Source organism: Amblyomma mixtum, chromosome 3 (assembly GCF_055824585.1).
Source record: "Amblyomma mixtum isolate Tamu chromosome 3, ASM5582458v1, whole genome shotgun sequence".
Lineage (NCBI taxonomy): Eukaryota > Metazoa > Arthropoda > Arachnida > Ixodida > Ixodidae > Amblyomma > Amblyomma mixtum.
The window spans coordinates 67,528,892-67,548,256 of record NC_143014.1 but is presented as its reverse complement, the minus strand read 5'-3'; the positions used below and the strand labels follow the sequence as shown (position 1 = coordinate 67,548,256).

The 19,365-nt window shown below is 46.1% G+C and overlaps 1 protein-coding gene, 2 non-coding genes and 1 pseudogene across 15 annotated transcripts in view; 2 read left to right on the top strand and 2 right to left on the bottom strand.

Annotated features, from left to right (window-relative positions):
* LOC149350500 (mRNA (2'-O-methyladenosine-N(6)-)-methyltransferase-like) overlaps window positions 1-19,365 on the top strand; it is a 106,727-nt gene that overhangs the window by 57,174 nt on the left and 30,188 nt on the right. For all 13 annotated transcript variants that reach the window (XR_016290373.1, XM_089579543.1, XM_089579539.1 and 10 more), the window contains 4 exons: window positions 70-156; window positions 4,952-5,136; window positions 8,954-9,047; window positions 17,461-17,561. Coding sequence is in view for 12 of the 13 variants with exons in the window: in XM_089579543.1 (XP_089435669.1) it covers window positions 70-156; window positions 4,952-5,136; window positions 8,954-9,047; window positions 17,461-17,561 (467 nt within the window). In the remaining variant the exon portion in view is untranslated. The remainder of the gene's footprint in view (window positions 1-69; window positions 157-4,951; window positions 5,137-8,953; window positions 9,048-17,460; window positions 17,562-19,365) is intronic.
* On the bottom strand, window positions 10,400-10,471 carry TRNAT-AGU (transfer RNA threonine (anticodon AGU)). Its single transcript has one exon. It is a non-coding gene; the product is annotated as a tRNA-Thr (tRNA).
* TRNAT-AGU (transfer RNA threonine (anticodon AGU)) lies at window positions 10,534-10,605 on the top strand. The gene has a single exon. It is a non-coding gene; the product is annotated as a tRNA-Thr (tRNA).
* LOC149350502 (uncharacterized) lies at window positions 11,534-12,960 on the bottom strand (annotated as a pseudogene).

The window sequence follows — 19,365 nt, the reverse complement described above, 5'->3', positions numbered from 1 at the left end:
CTTCCTTCTCTTCCTTGCGTTTTTTTCTTGATATGTTGTTACTTCATATGTGCTTTTTCTTTCATCTAGGAACAACTTTACAGGTGGAACTGCACAGATGACCGAAAGTTTGAGAACTTCCTTCCACGTGTTTGGTGCATGCTGAAGAGGTACCAGGTATGTTAGTGCACTAGTTATTGCACTTGCGATGACTATAAGCCACTTAGCTAATCATTGTTTATTAAGTTGTATTGCCTATTTGGTGCTCAGTGTCAGTTTCGCTTGACTAAGAAAATAAAATGAGCCCATTGATACAAGCTCTGTTACAACAAAAGGCCTTGCACCTTCATTTCAACATAAACAACAGTGTGTATGATGCTTGTATTACCATGAAAGCAATTTAAACTTCACAGGACCTGAAAAAAACATTTGAATTATTCAATGAAAAACACTGCAGAAAACTATTTGCATGACAGCAAATTTATTTGGCGAGAAGCTGAGAAATGGTGGCCTGCCTTTGACATGAAAACTGCACAGCAGTGGTTTTCTGCAGTTCTGTGTGCACATCTTAGAATTTTAGGTGAAACTGTTCCAGAATTGTCGGTGCCTCCACGTCCTCTTTCAAGATGTGCACGATACAAGTAGTGGCTCCTCACATGCAGCGTCAACTTCCAATGCTTTGTTGTCCAAGCCACCAAGCACACGTTTCACAATCGCATCCCCCATTAACATGCCGTCCTCCCTTAACACCTGCATCTGTGTTGATGTAGTCCACGAGATGATGTCGTCATTCCCTAAATATGTCTGTAGTCATCCGCGCTTTGTGGTTTGCATGATGTCAACAGGAAGATTTACTAATAAATTCTTAAAGCACCTTTGCATTCCAGTCATTTTTGTTGTGAGGAGAATCATCGCTCACTCCTTTCTTCATTTCCCACCAACAAGGCACCTCAGTGGAAGGCGATGGTTTTATTTGGCAGTGCCTTGAAGAAAAATGCAGTCTTATCTGCTCTGTAAATATCTTCAGTGATTCAGAAAGCACCTGGCGCAGAACGGAGCGCTCGTGCTAGGCCCGCAGCCATTAAAATCATATTTCATTGGTCATCATGTCGTTCGGTTCCTTGGCTTGCCACCACGTATCAATAAACTGTATAGTGCTACCTATAGGAGGTATTCACATGACGTCATCCGCAAGGAGCGCTAGCGGCCGGCGCGGCATTCGCCATGTTGGTGGTCGCGCGCGCGGCCGCCGCAGCCAGCCGCAGCGTTTGAATAGCTGGTGATGGGTGAAATGGGAGTGTATTTCGCGTCTCGCCGCACGTAATTTCTGTCCGACCCGTGCCGCCGCGTGACTGAGTGAATATTCCGTGAACTGTGCGAAGCAGAAAAGAGCGGGCATGCTCAGAAGGTTCTACTTTGTGAAAAGGTCGACCCCCGTAGGAATGCGGAGGCACCGGCATGGTGTGCGACGTATACAAGACTGCTGCCGCGCGTTGAATTCACCGGTATCGAAGCCCACCTTGTGCACGGCTTAAGTTTGCTGGCAGGCCAAGGAATTAAAGGATATAAACCTATGAGAGGGTGCAATTACTTGACAAGCGGGTGAGTCCAAGAGCCGTGCTGTGGGTGCCGACGGCCGAAGTGCCGTTTTTGAAGAGGTGAGTAATTCGAAGGGTCTGTTCACTTAGCTGTAGCTTAACTTGTCATCTCTACCTGCTGAAAGTGACATGTTACAACTGAATCTAGCGGAATGGCTGCACACTGCGTTGCTGCGAAAACGGTCTTGTGCATACGAAGCAGCGCTACGTAGCTACAATCAAAACTGCAAAACATTCTCGCTGTGTCTGCCGTTCGTGCTGCGAGCGCATGGCAGTATTTGTTTGGCCGTTCTGTCGGGTAAATAAGGCAGCTATGACGCTTTGCCTTTCTGCTGAAAGACCGTACGTCTGAGAAGCGTCAGCAGTTCGCGGACTACAGCTAGGCGCTTGAATTATCTATTTCTGCGGTGGCAGTTCTGGAATTTCGGTAATCAATCGTGCTGTTTATCCACGATGTGCCCTGCATGACTAGCTGACAGTTATCAACTGATATTAAAAGCTGCAAGTCGTGTACGTTCTTGCGTGCAGCGCAGCCAGCCAGTTTTGCTGCCGAGTTGAGGCAGCTCGGTTATAACACGGCGCAGAAGAATTCTGCTGCAAGCTTCATGCACAATACGCGCTCCACAAAGATAAGTGGTCGCTGACGTATTCAACAACGTACAAATATGTTACGGATCACTAACAGTTCAGGCCGGGTACATCACGGCGCACCGTGACACTGCGCGAGCTGGCCTGAAACGACCGCAAACATGGCGCGCTTGCCGCGACGACGCTCGCGCCGTCTGGTAGCGCGGCCTCAGTGAATACCTCCTATACTACAACACCCCTACTCTCACCCCTCGCTGGCAAAAAAAAAACGAATCCAAAAACGAAACCTCCTCCCACTCCGCCCCCCGTTGTGTAGGTCCCTGCAAGATGGCATGAAGGCATGTGTGCAGCTGAAAGAAATTAACATGGAATGATACAATCGTGAACTCAGCAGTTAGAGGCAAATGAAGATAAAGGCACACCCTCGTGTGCGACCTGGATGACTAGCGGCAAACCAAACAGCAAACGGTTTGGTAACTTCTGATTCCAGCGCATGCTGGAGGTTATCAGAAGTTTACCCTCGCAACTGTTCATTCGGTGAAGAAACCACCAGTGCAAGCGAGCTGGGTAAACTGCGAGCAGTTCAACCCCTCGCCACCCACACCTTTCACAGTCGTTCACGGCAGCGCAGCCGTACCAACCTTTCCAAGTACAAGTACCAACCTTTCCATATATATATTGCTGCATATGCTGCATACGCATTAGTAATGGCTGCCTTCCAAACCATGCAGTTGAAAACCAAGTCAACAAATGGGTTCTCACATAACGTGGTGTCACTTAACCTCAAACCTGGACGCTGCAGTGCTCAGTGGTTACGGCGCTCGGCTGCTGACCCGAAAGACGTGGGTTCGATCCCGGCCGTGGCGGTCGAATTTCGATGGAGGCGAAATTCTTGAGGCCCATGTACTGTGCGATGTCAGTGCACGAAGAACCCCAGGGGGTCGAAATTTCCGGAGCCCTTCACTACGGTGTCCCACATAGCCTGAGTTGCTTTGGGACGTTAGACCCCAATAAACCAAACCAAACTATGAGAAAATATTTCAAGGAATGATATACAGGGAAATGGTGTGGCACTTATGTTTTTCAAAACAGTGTATGTTTTTTGGAACTGAAAAAAAAAAAAAACAAGACTGACTCAGCATTATATAAAAGTCATGATGAGCACAGAAATGTATACTGGTTGATTAAACAGTATAACAGCATCCAACCTGTAACGATGGGCGAATGCGCAGGCCGACAGCTGCCGTTGCCGTGGGCTAGCGGCGAAGCTCAGAAACCGGAACTGTGTGGCCAGGCTATTTTTGGCTTGGCGACAAGGGCCCTCCAATCGATAACACTCCTGCTCTTATGCCTACTTAAGAGGTGCACGGGTCACAGTGCACCATGTGATAGGCAGGATTTTTACAGGATCGCATGCCCTGTTGTGACACCACGACTCGCTCCTTCGGGAGCCTCATGCTAAGTTCCGCAAATGGACTTTCCCGCTTATCATAGTTGACCAAAACGAGATGGTGGAGGTCGCACTCGAAAAGTATAAGGCGGCAGGATGGATGCCATGGTTGTGGGCGTTAAGTATGCGACACATCATGGAAGCATCAAAGAAAAAACAGTGTGCTGTCTCGGTGTGAAGCGGGTGGTCGGTCATCTTGTTATCAGGTTCCATATGTAGGAAAGCCTAGTTATGGAATTTCACTCGAGGTCCAGCTTAGCAGTGGCTGAATGCGATCGATTCACGCGATAAATTCTAGAGAAAAAGCGAAGAGAATGCATTAGTATTGTTTTCCTGCCACTTTGAACTTCATCGTCGGATAATTTGCCCAGATATTGCGGTTTTGCCGTGACTGAATTTATGAAAGTCGGCGCAGTATACGATCGCTGGCGAATATTCGAAAATTCACGTGTATCAATTTCTCGAATATGAATATGAGCTGAATATCAAGCATATTCGATTTTTATTTGAAATTTTGAATATTTCCGCACCCCTAGTCATAAGGAAAGGAAAGGCACAGAATTTTCTCACTCCCAGTGGACAGGTCAGCACCGCCGTGAGGTAAAAGAATGGGCAAATGACACGAGGGAAAGAGAAAGGTGCTGCAGTGGAGGGCTCGAAACTGATTTCAACCACCTGGCATTCTTTACTGTGCACTGACATCACACAGCACGCAGGTGTCTTTTGCCTTTTACCCTATCGAAACACTGCCTTCGATGCTGCAACCTTGTGCTCAGGGGCTTAACATTGTAACCACTGAGCCTCCATGGCAGGTACAGGGACAGATGCAAGGGAGATGCGTGTTTGCACTGGAATGGCTAGGTGCGTTCTGAAAAGAAAGGGAAAGTACTAGCTTGTGCTAATCAGTGTCTGAAATGGTAGGCAGCTGAGCTCAGTTAACCGACTAGTTTACAGTCGATGGCAGCAGTCACTGCGGGCTGGCAACCATTCAAGAATCGAAACTGCATAGCCTAGTACCGTTGCCCTGCAACCGTCTGATCGTCGTCACGCTTGCCATTACATACAAGTCGGGGGTGCGTGGGCAACATATTTCACGCTTTAAGGGTGATACTTAGATGATCACTTGTCATGACAATCATACCTCGACAAGGGCGTACCTCACAGCCCACCCAAATTAATTGGTTCAAGACCCCAGCAGCCTCTAAATTATCAGGTGACAGATGTCATAGACTTGCATGGGCATTGGATAAGATCATGCTGGCAGTTCAAATTGTCTGGATTTCTGGAATAATGGGGGCCTAAATTTACAAGTTTTATCCTTTTTTTTTTTTTTCAGACATATCTTGGCCTGTCGTCCAATGAAGGTCATGGGACCCAGAATTCTCTGCCTGTGTTAGTCATGGAGTGCTTGCATAAGCATTTTGGTGTCACCTTCGAGTGCTTTGCATCACCTTTGAACTGCTACTTCAGGCAGTACTGTTCGGCATTTCCTGACACGGACAGCTTTTTTGGATCAAGAGGGTATGTGGGGCCAACCTTCTCCTCTTGCGCAGTTGCAGTGGATATGCATATTACAGTAATCTCTAGTCTACCCTTGTCGTGCTTCTTTTTATTATTGCATCGTGTGCATGTTACTGTGTAACCGGGTTATATTGTGATGCTTCTATGCATTAAAGTAGTTAAACACCAGGAGATGTTTGCCTCATGCAAGGCTGTGCATAATGTGACTTCTAAAATTCAAAAATGAAAGCAGGAAGACAGTTGCATTATTTCGTAGTGAATACGTTCCAGTTGATGTGCCACTTTAACAGATTTTGCTTCATGTCTAAGGATATTTTTAAGCCTGTACACTAAGTAAAGCGTAGATGTTTAGAAATCTTGGTAAATGAGCTCAAGGTTCTCTATGTTTTAGTGGGCTTTTGCCTCATTGCTATTTAAAGCAGCTGTGTGAGTTGATGAAATATGCACGTTTTTTGTTTTTTTTTTGCTAGCCATAAGCATATAATCGACAATGCTGCAAAGCAAGTGTGGAGGAACTGTTTCTCCTTGTCTTTTGGTACCACACCTTGCATAGTCTTCTGAGTGATTTTCGTTTATAACTTGCATCATATCTCCTCAGCGCATTCTTTTGCCAACTGATTTTTTTTTTTTTCTGGTTTTTTACTTTTAGCTTCAAAAAGTAGTCTTCATTATGACCAGCCGCCGCGGTGGCTCAGTGGCTATGGTGCTCGGCTGCTGACCCAAAAGACGCGGGTTCGATCCCGGCCGCGGCGGCTGGAATTTCTTTGGAGGAGAAATTCTAGAGGCCCGTGTACTGTGCGATGTCAGTGCACGTTAAAGAACCCCAGGTGGTCGAAATTTCCGGAGCCCTTCACTACGGCGTCTCTCATAGCCTTAGTCGCTTTGGGACGTTAAACCCCACAAACCAAACAAACCAAAATCTTCATTATGACCACGATGGGATTTTCTGTTATTTTTCTTTCCTTCTTTGCATTAATGCACAGGGGTGACTGATTGTGATTGTAAAGTGGTTTTCAGTGTGTCCACTGGTTGCTGTGCTGTTATGTAGCAGCTCTTGTGAGACAAGTGTGCATTAAGGAAAATTGGTTTAATCCATTTCTAAACCATTTGGTTTAAACAGACAATAGAGTGGAATCTCGATGATGCGAATCTCATGGGGTTGCGAAGAATATTCATATCATTCAAAATTCATATCGTTCAGAACGAACAAAATCTGTGCGCAGAATCACAAGAAGTTCTTTCTCGCAGATCTGTTTACGGCTGACATAATCTATTGGTGGCTGTGCAACCGCCGCTCATAGTGCATGCCATGCGACTGGCAATCACGACGTCGGCAATGTGTGGGCTGTATGCGACTGCCCACTGCTCGCATTGCTTATCATATGACTGACAATTGCAGCATTGGCGTTGTGCGGGCAGTGCTTAGTGCTCATAGGTGTGGTCAAGGTTTGCATGTTCATATCATCTGTAGTGGCATGGGAGAGTGTTTGGAACACCCGAAATTCTTCACATTATATGCACTGCATTCCGGAAAAGGATTTTTTACAAATTCGTATGATCCCGAAATTCATAGCAACCGTGATCGTATCATTGAGATTCTACTGTATTAGTTTTAATGACTCAGTACCATCCTTGTTGCACCATAGGTAGCGGCCTTAATGAAGGGCTTCCTTTTGAGCAAAATAAGGGGCAAAAACATCCCTAAGTTTACTTTTTCACTTGTTAGGATTTTGCTGCAGATAGATATTATTTAATTGCTTACAGGGCAGACTGCTCTGCCCCATAATGCAACTTGTGACCAGTGACCATGCTTATAATTTATTTTATCTTTGGAAGATCACAGCGTAATAGAAGCAGAGAAGCAGTATAGATATTAGACTTGTGCGAGTAGTGGTTCTTGATTCGAAGTGAATTCGAAGCGAATATTTCTAATACTTCTGGCACACAAAAAAGTTTTGAGTGGTGCAATAGGCATTTTCAAAATCTTGTATTTTTCGAACAGACAAGGCCATTACATAAAAAAAAAGAAGCTTTGTCACACTCATTGGAGCTGTATCGATGTCCTGCAAAAGTGGCCATCAAATTGAGGAAGTGGACCTACATGTGGCGCAGAGATATTTGTGGGGTATGAGACCTATCTGCGAGACAGCTGACTGCTGATCTTAATTTCGATTGTGTTGTTGCGCAGCTGTTGGTTTTAAATGACGACTTCATGAACACCTGCTAGGCATGAACACCTGCGTGCCCAGCGCTACCCCGCGTCATGTCCAGAAGGGGCACCCATCTCCATGTGCCTCCTGCTAGCTCCCTCTCGTGCTCGTGCAGTAGCGCTTGATTAGAGAATTGCATGTGGAGGAGAGTGGCTGCGGCAGCTGCAGTCACCTTAGACTCGTCCCGCTGAAGTCAAGGGAGCCATGCGTCGTCCGATAAGAGAGACTTAGCATGGCGCGATTCGCTACCGCGAGGAGCCACTACGCATGCACAGATTGCCCTGAGGGCGCTACAGGGCGCCAGGTGCCAGCCAGCTGTTGGCACGCCTGCCCCATCGGGACCAATCGGCGCGTGCGCTCTGGCGGTGTGCTAAAGCGGGTCGCGCTTCCTAAATCTCTCTCACTTGATGCATGTTACTGTGCCGGTTCCAGCATGGGCGCAGTACAGGTAGCGCAGCCGCAGACACCTGGTAGGTACAGATCTGGGCGCCACACTTGCACCTGCTCGCGTCACTTGCCGCATGCATGCACAGACCGGTTTCGCATACACGCGGGAGCGCAGTCAGGCAGTGCAGAGTCGGTGCTTTGGCTGTACGCGTGCCGCGGTGGCTTCCCAGAGGAGGTACGCTGAACCAAAACCACTGAGCCAATTGTACTGTGCAATGTCAGTGCACGTTAAAGAACCCCAGGTGGTCAAAATTAGCGGAGACCTTCACTACGGCATCCCTCATAGCCGGAGTCGCTTTGGGATGTTAAATCCCCATAAACGATGAACCATAATTGAGCTGAAACTGAACCATTTGTCAACAGTCTATCACAAAATCCACAAAACTCTACAAAAGCCACAATGCGCAATATGTACTGTATATTGTGGCTTATATGTCGACCCCCCCCCCAACTTGCACCCCTCTCTGGCCCCCCAAAAAAAGAAGGTTGACTCCAAATGTAAGGCTGATGCTCTCTCATCCCGTCCCACTTTATGTAGCCCCCCCACGGGATGGCATGATAGCGCATGCACAGCTGAAAGCAATAAACACACAGCGATACAATCGCAAAGTCAGCAGTCAGGGGCAAATGGACACAAAAGATGATAAAACAGCGCTCTCTCGTGTGGCCCAGCTGACTAACGGCATACTGAACAGCAAACGGTTCAATAGTTTCGGATTCCAGCGCATGCCAGTGGCTACTAGCAGTTTGCTCTCACAACTGTTCGCCTGGGAAAGTGACCACCAGTGTAGGCGCAGTGGGTGAACGGTGCACAGTTCATCCCCTCGCCACTCACACCTTTCGCAGTCATACACGGCAGCACGGCCTTACCAATCTTTCCAAGTCTGCCTTACGTGCACCCATGTGCATTTTTTTTGTAAGCCGGGGTAATTAATCTGGGGTGTGAAAATTGCGCAATAAATATGGTATAGCTTGCTTTGCCTAGCACATTAAAGCCTTGCTCAGTTTTCTTTTCTTTTTTCTGTGTGTGTGTGGGGGGGGGGGGGGGGGGGTGCACTCAGAAGCTTGTTTAATGACCCCATTAAGTTATTGAAAATAAATATACCTCTAAGTGTATTTGAAGTAAATTTTTGCTTTTGTCTACCGTGGCTTGTTTTCAGATCTGTCTTGAAGTTTTTCCCCATTGCTGGCTCCTTTGAGGTCAACCCTCCTTTCTCAGAAGAACTCATGGAGGCTGCTGTGAATCACTTGGAGGTTTGTGACTTGTGGCCTGTGCAGTGGCTGATTTCCATCGTGGTGTTAGCTGTTAGCAAGATGGGCGAGCTGTTTTTGTTGCTAATGGGTTCTCTTGTCACCTTGAATGGCATGGGATGTTTTATAGACTTCTTGCCAGCTTACACTAACCTAATTCATGTCATTTCATGTCGTACATTTAACTTGACTGGCAACACAGAATGGCAGGCTGTGCACAAAAGTATCTGTAGCAAAGTCTGAAGAAAATAAAGGTAAATCCTTATTCTGGCAAAAGAAAAGGAAAAAAAAAAAGGCCCAGACTTTTTACTCTCCCTTAGTGCAAAGAAGTGACTTCAATAACCATCTTCTTTGTGGATGGAGGGAAGATGGTGTAGAAAAGATCAATTCTCATTAGCCAGCAGTAGGATGCGAGTTTTTGGTTAAGATGTGTTATGCCATTACCGTTCAGCCCAAGGAAAGACCTGTGTACAGCCACAGCCACTTGGTGCAAAGCGAGGTGTGGCCCGCCACATCGCACAGAAACGGCGTCTTGGGCCTATGAAATCTAACGTTCGACGAAAACTCGTCTGGTCGGGTAGAAGATTCATGAACTTTATGGAAGGAACGCCGACCAAAAGGTTGTTGTTAATATGAAGACGAAGACGTTTTGGGCCTAGCTCTCTGTGCACCCGCCGCGGTGCCACTGCTCGGGGACAACTGCTTGCAGGAAAACACCGTGACAGCTGCGTCGGTACGCCCGGTGCTGACTGTTTGAGGGCGTAAGGAGTGCGCCTTCTAGTTCCTCATTAAAGACTGCATTTTTAAGTCGTCATTGAAAGCACCAATTATGTCACAAATCACCGCAGCAGATGTGAATCCCTCTTCTAGTGTAGGCCTGAACGCTATCCATAATGGCCACTTATACGATGCATGACCGGGTGAGCAGCTGTGGCTCAGGATTATGCGTTAATGCACCTGAAGCTTTTAATCTACTTTTATTCACTTCTTGTGAACCCTTGTATGCTTCCCAGCTGTAGCGGATAAAAGGACAGTGAACGAGACAGACACACATAGGTCACACACAGTAGATTTCCGCTTCGCGTCATGTCGAATATTGGCTCTCTCTCTCTCTCTATATATATATATATATATATATATATATATATATATATATATATAAAGCAAACAAGGGAAAGGGAATGAGGGGCTCGTTATAAATATGACAGAAGGCAACAGCCACAGAAACCAAGGGACACAGGGGATTTTTTTAATTATATTTATTTATTTTGTGGTGTTGATCAATTTAGAATATTACTGAATATGTTATCGCTTAAAGCTAATTGATTAGAAAAGCAGAAGAAAAAACAACCACATGCCGCCGGTGGGATCCGAACCCACGACCTCCGAATTACTCGTCCGGTGCTCTACCTCTGAGCTACGGCGACGGCTGTCAAGGTCAGGTTACTTGTAAACATAAATACTCCCGAAAGCAGAAGATTTAACAGCCGTCGCCGTAGCTCAGAGGTAGAGCACCGGACGAGTAATTCGGAGGTCGTGGGTTCGGATCCCACCGGCGGCATGTGGTTGTTTTTTCTTCTGCTTTTCTAATCAATTAGCTTTAAGCGATAACATATTCAGTAATATTCTAAATTGATCAACACCACAAAATAAATAAATATAATTAAAAAAATCCCCTGTGTCCCTTGGTTTCTGTGGCTGTTGCCTTCTGTCATATATATATATATATATATATATATAGTTATTGCAGTTTAGGAAAAACAGAAGAAAAAAAAAACAATTGATATAAGTGAAGTTGTGGAACATTTATAAGCACAACTGCAGCGCAGAAAGTGCTTCTACCGGCAGCTTGATACTTTTATTGCACGGTCATACAAAAAAGGAAGGAACCTTCACAGACGGAGAACCTTCATTGAGAGAGGTTTGTAACAAAGCCTCAAAAGTCGCTCCACTATAGAATTAACATTCTCAGCCCAGTTAGTTATCAGAGGTTGCAGCAACTTGCTTAAGAATATCTTGCAAAGATCGTCAGTGTGGGCACAGTTGTTGCTTTCACAGTTGAGTTGCGGGCACCGTGTAAAGTGTAGAAGCAGTGCTGACATCAGCAGCTTGCACAGCTTACTTCTTCGCCTGACCTCTGGAAGCTTCATTATCCAGTTAACAAAGATGCACATGAGTTGGCAAAGCTTGACCGCTTCCATTTTAGAGTAACCTCCATTGTCCATGTTTTTGATTAGTCTGTAGGCTTGTCCGATCGCCCGTGGTGCCTGCAGCAGGGTCTTGCACGACTCGCATGTCACCTGAAAACCAGTGCCAAAATCCCATAAAGCAACAACTTGGCAGTCATAAAAATGCTCCGGCTCAAACTATCATAACAGTATATATATAAAAAGTTATGCTGCACAAAGCATAATGCGCATGCTTTCTTCTGAGACCACTCAAACTAGTGAAGAAATTAAAAAGGTTTGTGTCCACTTAGAGAAAACTGTTCATACCTTTTCCTTACATGCTGTTGTAATGTAGCCAGCCAGAAAAGCTACTGGCGCTACCTCAAGGTCTGCCTCGGAACATAGCGTTAAGAATCTGAGCTCACTGGACAATTCCCTGGTAGCAAATTCAACGGCAGCTGGCAGGGCAGATGTTTTGGCATCCAGAATTGTCAACCTCAGAGATGCCTTCATTTCAAAAGAAGTGGGTGCATTTCCATTCTTTGTGGCTTGAAAAATACCAACCTGGAAAAAAAAAAAGAAGAAAACTGTCAATTATAAATACATTTTAGAAATTTTTAAAACAGTACCTTTAGCAGTTTCTCCGCTGTAAAAACTGCAGTCCTGGCATCCACCCTGCCGTTGCCGCCATTGAACTGCCGAAGGCAGCTATACAGTGATTCCACAGGGTCGCAGTTTAGGTCGCGTGTTGGGACATAGTGGAAGCTGCCATTAATAAAATTACTTATATAACACATTGATGTAAATATAAGAGAAGCCAACAGCCACAGAAACCAAGGTACACAGGGGATTTTTTAATTAAGTTTATTTTGTGCTGCTGTTCGATTTTAGAATATTACTGAATATGTTATTGCTTAAAGCTAATTGATTAGAAAAGCAGAAGAAAAACAACCACATGCCGCCGGTGGGATCCGAACCCACCTCGGCGGCAGCATGTGGTTGTTTTTTTTCTGATTTTCTAATCAATTAGCTTTAAGCAATAACATATTCAGTAATATTCTAAAATCGAACAGCAGCACAAAATAAACTTAATTAAAAAATCCCCTGTGTACCTTGGTTTCTGTGGCTGTTGGCTTCTCTTATATTTATAACGAGCCCCTCATTCTCGCTCCCTTGTTTGCTTAATTGATGTAAATAGCGAGAAGCTGGGCCGAAAAAAATGACCTACTTTATGTGGTCAAGGAGATATTCAATGAGTGCCACTGTTGACCTTGTTGTGAGAAGCGTCGCTTCATAGGTCTCTTTGGCCATTCACTTCGATCGGCCGCCACTCATCTGGAGATCTTCAAGGTAACAGATGAAATCTAGTTCGAGCCAGGAGAGTCTTTCATCATCTGTGACGAAGAACGGTTCCTCATGCTTTCCCCCCATGCGCCTTCATTGCACCAGTATCATGGAGGGCATACCGTTTCGCAGCCATCCTCATAAAACTGATTGTGGGTGAGCTGTCCTTGAACTGGCCTGCGTCAGGATGACAGTTTGGGTTCTTTTGAAGAAACTGGAGTGTTTCCATTGTCGGCGCAGAAAATATTCGAGTGGCCCTGCACAGTTTAATTTTTTCCAAGTTGTTGGGTTCAATGTGTGCACAGGTAAGAAACCTGACTGGCTTGACCAGCAGCTGCGATTGAATTTCAAAGAGCTTTTTTTAAGTGGAGACCACCTTGGATGAGTGATTTACCATCTGTCATTTCTTGCTCAAGAAAGTTAGTGCAAAGATTCTTTATAAGGTGATTTACCATCTGTCATTTCTTGCTCAAGAAAGTTAGTGCAAAGATTCTTTATAAGGTGATTAGGGTCAAAGGACAAGAACAGTGGGTGGCCTGGCCGCAGAGGGTGAGGCACGGCATGCACAGTCTTTTGAGAGGCCTTTGAAAAGAGCCACGTTTGTTTGGTGGTTGTTGGTGACGATTCTCTGTGTGCAAAAACCCACATCTTCGACTGCTTTCATGACTTCCATTGTCATTGTAGAGAGCTTGTCGTTCTTGAGGCACCGCGTGAAGAAATAGCCAACTGGTATGACATAGCCTGTCGATAGTCCTCGTAAAACCAAGCGCAACAAGCGGTTTGCCACTTGAGGGGCTGTACTTGATTGATCCTCGGGGCCCATGTCAACAAGACCAAACATTTTGTCCACTTGTTGGTTGTATGCAACTTTCTGAGCTATAGGCTTTGCACCAACAGTGAGCAAACAGTATGCTTCCTGCTCCACGCCTAGTCCTTCAAGCTGCATACGTGGTCTCTCTCTTATCAATGAAGTCGCTCCAACTTCACCAGCTGAATGCACACACGTGCGCAAAAAGCCCAAAGCATGCACAGCAGACACGAGGCAAACACTCATTCACATGCACACTAGAAAGTCCAAATCCAGCACTGTAGATGCGAGGCAAACGTGCTCACTCACACGCACAGCAGAAAGTCCAAAGAAAGCACTGCAGACACGAGGAACATGAGGCAAACGCACTCGGACACGATGAAGCAAGGCACGTTTCAGGAGTCCACTCCCGGGAAACCGGGCGACTTGTCCCTGAACAGTGGCGCCCTCACCGAAAACAGCGGTCGCAACTGTAAACTCCGCCAAGGACGCGCTCGCCCATTGTCAGCGGCACAATGTGGCTGCCCGCACCTCGCTTTGCATCAAACGGCCATGGTACAGCTATTACTGTGAAAGGGTTTGTGCGTGTTAAAAAGAAAAAGGGAAACCGTAACAAATTGGCACGAGTACTAGTATTCTTGTTTGATTTTCCTTGGTATATGTCATCGGTTCGAGAGGTATTGGATGGTACCTTTTCATTTTTTGCTGTTGTTTTACGGCTCTGCCGAGATGCTGTTGGGGTGGGCCAACAAATTTCGCACCTAGCCTGCCGAGGTCAGTTGAGATGTATTGTTTGAGCATATCCTGCAGTATATGTAGGATACCACAGTGCAGAGATTCTCCAGAATCATCTAGAGTTGAGCAAAGGTAGGATTTCTGACCAGAAAGCATGAATGATTGCAGGACCAAATATCTTTCTGTCCAACTCATAGCAGGTCCGGGAAGCAAATGTGTGCAAGTGAAAATGTGTATGGCATTTCTCAAATTGGTGGAAGGCATCACCCAATGACAGGGACGCCAGCCAGGGCCTGCTACATGGCATGTGACTCATAAAAGAAGTAGGGGGGGGACACAGTTCTTGCAGGAAGTATCACGCCGCCCGTGGTGCGGGAAGGATGGCAGGATGTGTTAAGGAGGGCAGTCGAAAGTGCTCGCTTCCCACGAGTTCACTCTTCTAATCTTTGCTATCATGGAGAGCCCACCCCCCATTCAGAAGGAAATTTTGCAAGGGAAAACCATGCTGAAGACCACTTTTTTGGTGATAAAAAGTAAAAAAAATGCATAGTTATAATGAGACCGCCCCCTCCAAGAGTGACCCATAATTCATCCCTTACCACCGAATTCATAAACACTCCTCGACTTGAACTTCTACTCCAAGCAGGCCTCGAGATGTGCTTTATATTTCAGAAACCAACCTCCACTCAAATCACTCCTCGAGTGGAGGAAAAACTAGCATTTCTTCGAATCTCCAGGTAGCACGGCCGCTACCTCAAGTGCTCCTCAGCGGTCTGCTTGGTTGTAAACTTCATGAAAACTGCATCATTTGCAAGTTGTGTGGTCTTCACTGTATGCATATCCAGTGCTTTTGATGAACATGCATATAATGCGGATGCAGAGAACATTTTGCCAAAGCATCGGCTGGGTGATGGCTTCAATTCATTCAACCTGCAATTTCTCGCAAGTTATCGTTTTACGAGTACAACCGGGGCTAAGCTCCCGATGTCCCTGCCTCTGATGCTCCGCACGAATAGTCATGGTCAGTCACTATCTCTGATGTTGTACCTGCTCATCATGCTACGCTTCTACAGCGCGGGCCATTTCAAGTCATAACTTGAAGTAAGAGCAACGTCTCACAGCCTGACATCTCCGAGTTGCAGAGTGCATCTCGTGGCTAATCGTGAGCTTGTTTTTTTACCTAAGTGGTGAAGTTTCTACATGCAGTGGTGTGCTTGTGAAGGGACGGCATATTGCATAGCGGGAGATGGAGGGGCTCCAGTGGTACTCTTGAGCAGTGCAAGCAACTGTGCTGCGAGCATCAATGGCTTGCCTGGCATCTCCAGATGCGAACCCGTTTGCCGAGGAAGCACTGTTTATCACTGGTCCCAGGAAAGGGCTTGGCTTTTCATGTGTGGTTACTTATTGCTCCCATTTTCTAACCGCAAGCAGGGCTTACTTCCGACCGAGGAGTTCAGTTCATTAGCTTGGGCCCATGTGCTGCATATAACCAGATGGCTTTTTGTTGCTCACCCCTTGTGGGAGCGAGTGGTGGAGAAGGGTTTCTGTAGCAGCTCATCGGAGAGAACGCCGAGGAGTGTTCTGGAATACCAACCGGCCTTTGAGGGGAGGAGTGGCTGTTTTCTGCACTCGATGGGAATAGGGGGGATGTGTGAATTCTGGGCACATTTGTTAATTTGGGTGTTTGTGTTCTTCACCTACAAGTAATCAGAAGTAATTGAACTGTACTTTGAGACAACATACGTTTCAGTGCCGCATTTATGTGCCAACTTCCTATGGCCCTTTTCAGTACCCTGGTTGCCAGCACTGTTAGATCCTAGAACTGTGTTTTGCTTACTTTTGACGCAATTAGCGTCTTGTTTTTCGGTAGCACTATGTGGCAGCTTATGTGGTCTGCATATGCCCTATGCACCAGCATGGTACCGGTATGGCATGGAAACTTGTTTGTCAGAGTTGAGCAGTACAGGATGCTGTAGTGGCTATATTCTGGCTTCAGATTCTTCATGTTCAGTTCCTACGGTGCTTTCGCTTATTGGAGATAGGGTTTGAGGACTCTCCAAGGAATGTTGCGGCCCTGTTTAGTAATGATCAGAGGCAGGCTCACAGCATCGAATGTATTGCTTCATTTGTTCAGAAAGCTGTAAACACTACAAACTCAATTCAGTTTAATGCATGGCCTAGTACATGTTTGCTTCCTGTAGTGCGCATAATCAGGGATAGTCTTAAGTTTGGTGGGTGCGCTCACCTTAAGTGAAAAATTTTCTTTGGTAAACTGCATGGGTCCTCCCGTTTTCCCCACCAAGAAAGTTCAAGATAAGCATTATGCATGCTGCTTTCATCATGGCACAATCGTGAAAATGTAACAGAAGCTATGGAGACATAACTTGGGTCATCCCCTTTTTAATTGTTACAGTGTGACAAAAAACCACACCATACTTTTCCGTCTGGCTCTTTGCACACTGCCATCTCTGGATATGGGTCATGCACATCTTTGTTGCCTGTAAAATGGGCCTTGTTAAGGCGAAAGCCTTTAATGCCTCATCACTGTCGACAGAAGGCTGTCAGCAGAGGTGTCACACTTTTCGGTTGGTCGAAATGGTTATGACATTAGAGTGCACGGATTCAATTAATGAGGTCACTCACGGATGCCTGACGCCCCCTTTTGGAGCAGACGACAACTAATAAAATAGTTGTCCGCTGCGACAGGGGGCGTAAGGCGTCCGTGGGTGACCACATTACATGCCTCATTACTGCGAACAGAGCCATGGATACAACCGAACTCATCGAAGCAGAGAGAGAGTTGTGCTAAAGAAGCAGTAAAGTCGGCAGTCAAAGTGTGTAGTTGTAATGTGTAGTCAAAGTGTGTAGTCAAATAAAGCATTAGTACAGCACAGTCTCGCAGTCGATGCCAAACAGTGCGCCAAGAAAGACTTTCGCCTTGCAGCACTTTAGAGAGCCAAAGTGCCCCCTGAATTTTTTTTTACCACCTGTGCTTGTCCTGCATGCATATTATAGATGACTTTCATTGGTATTCTAGCCGCCGCGGTGGCTCAGTGGTTATGGTGCTCGGCTGCTGACCCGAAAGACGCGGGTTCGATCCCGGCCGCGGCGGTTGAATTTCTTTGGAGGAGAAATTCTAGAGGCCCGTGCACTGTGCAATGTCAGTGCACGTTAAAGAACCCCAGGTGGTCGAAATTTCCGGAGCCCTCCACTACGGCGTCTCTCATAGCCTTAGTTCCTTTGGGACGTTAAACCCCATAAACCAACCAAACCATCATTGGTATTCTCTCTGTTTTCCTTTTTTTTAGCAAGTGTTTGGATGCCTTGTACAGCTGTCAACATTTTGTGTATTGTCTTACAGAGGCTGCTGACAGAATCCCAAGAATCATTGTCATTCATAGTCTTCTTTCCGGACTTCAGAGACCCTGTCCCTGTAGCCTTGACCAAGCTGGAAGCCAGCCGGTAAGCTTTCCTCAGTGTAAACATTAACACACAAACCTTTGGTCAAACAGAGGGATAGGTATAGCAGGCATTGGTCTTTCTTGTTTTGCTCCTTATTTGCACCAAATTAAACACACATGCTGGTTTACTTTCATGCCTTATTTTCAAATCATCAGGAAAGGAATTCAGTGTAGCCATTAATAGATCTTGATGGAAGCAATCTGTCAAAAAAAAATTCATTGATAAAACAGTTTATGAAGGTCAAATATTTACTCAAATTCTGAATTTGTATGAAACTCAGACTTGCGTGGAACAGTTTTGTGTTAAAGTAGGGTGCTATGAAACGTCAGTGCTGCTTAAAAAATTGTGTCGGTTCCTGGTTCCATACCGTAGAATCTCAGTGATAAGATTACGGCTGATACATATTTCACTGTGATACAAATTCGTAAAATTTCTTGGTCAGAATGCATTGTGAGCAGTGTACAAAATCTTGGGTGTTCCGAGTTATCTGTCAAGTCCCTATAGATCCAAGCATAGTAGCCACGATCACACTCGCAGGCTGCACTGTTCATCACCAAAGCTTCGATTGCCAGTTGCACAGTATGCATCATGAGTACTGAGTGGTGGCATGCAGCCATAAATTGGTAAATCCTGTCAGCCTTAAATGAATATGCGTATGGAGAATATGGATTTTGTTAGTTGTTCAATGACACTAATACTTTTTGCAATCCCATGAGATTTGTATCAGTGAGGCTCTACTGTATTTCTTCATAGTGTTACTCTTTATTGCATGTGATTACTGGGAATGGCACAAGGGTAAACAGCTTGCATATTAAATGAACAGAGCTGGCAAGAAGCACAGCATTGTTTCAAGTATGTGCCAAGGTTAAATTTGAATTTTCAGTCAGTTTTTTTTTTACTGCCATTTGGCAGCATCAGGTAAGAGTTAATCATGAGGCACATGTTATGTGAAACATAAGTTTTAAGGTCTCTTCGATTTGGCTTGCACTGGCTGCACCAGTTCTGATAAGTGCCGCAGCGGTGCCGCCAACGTGCAGCGCCAGTTCAAGTGCAGCGGCGACACCAGCAACACCAGCGCTGCCAAAACGAGGACACAAGTGTAGGCCTAGCAGACGCTCGGTCAGGGTGCATGCGTCGATTCGTCCGTATCGCTTGCCGTAGCACCACCGTAATGGCCCTTTTTGAAGCCGCCTTGGAGCTGCTCGACGCTGAAAGCGACGACGATGACTACAGTGACTTTCATGACAACTCCAACGACGACTGCGACGATGAGTTTGACGAAGTGTGCATTTTGGTTGCGTGCGCGTTGGTGCGGCAAGATGCCACTCGTGTGCCTGGCTACGAGGACGTTATCAACAGGTACCACGAGTACGAATTTAAAAGGCTCTTCAGGCTATCCAGAGAGACTTTTGACTGGATCAGTGGTAAATTCAGGGTTTCGGCCTTCTATCCAAGCGCAGTGCAAGGTCGTAAACAAATATCTGCCGAAAAAAACGTGCCTCGTTGCACTGGTATACATCGGGTCACAGATGTCAATGTATGCCATAGGCGACAAGTTCGATGTTACAGAGCCATCCGTACACGCTTGCGTGACACGGGTCATCCACTTCCTGCACGCTATTAGCGGTGAAGTTATATGCTGGCCCAGTAGTGCGGAGATGGACCGCATCAAGGCCGGTTTCCTCGCCAAGAGCGGTGGCAAGGACCCAAAGAACGCCATTGGCTGCATAGACGGGTCGCACATCCAGATCCTAACCCCCAGTGAATCTGCGCAGTCGTACTTCAACCGCAAGAAGTGGCCATC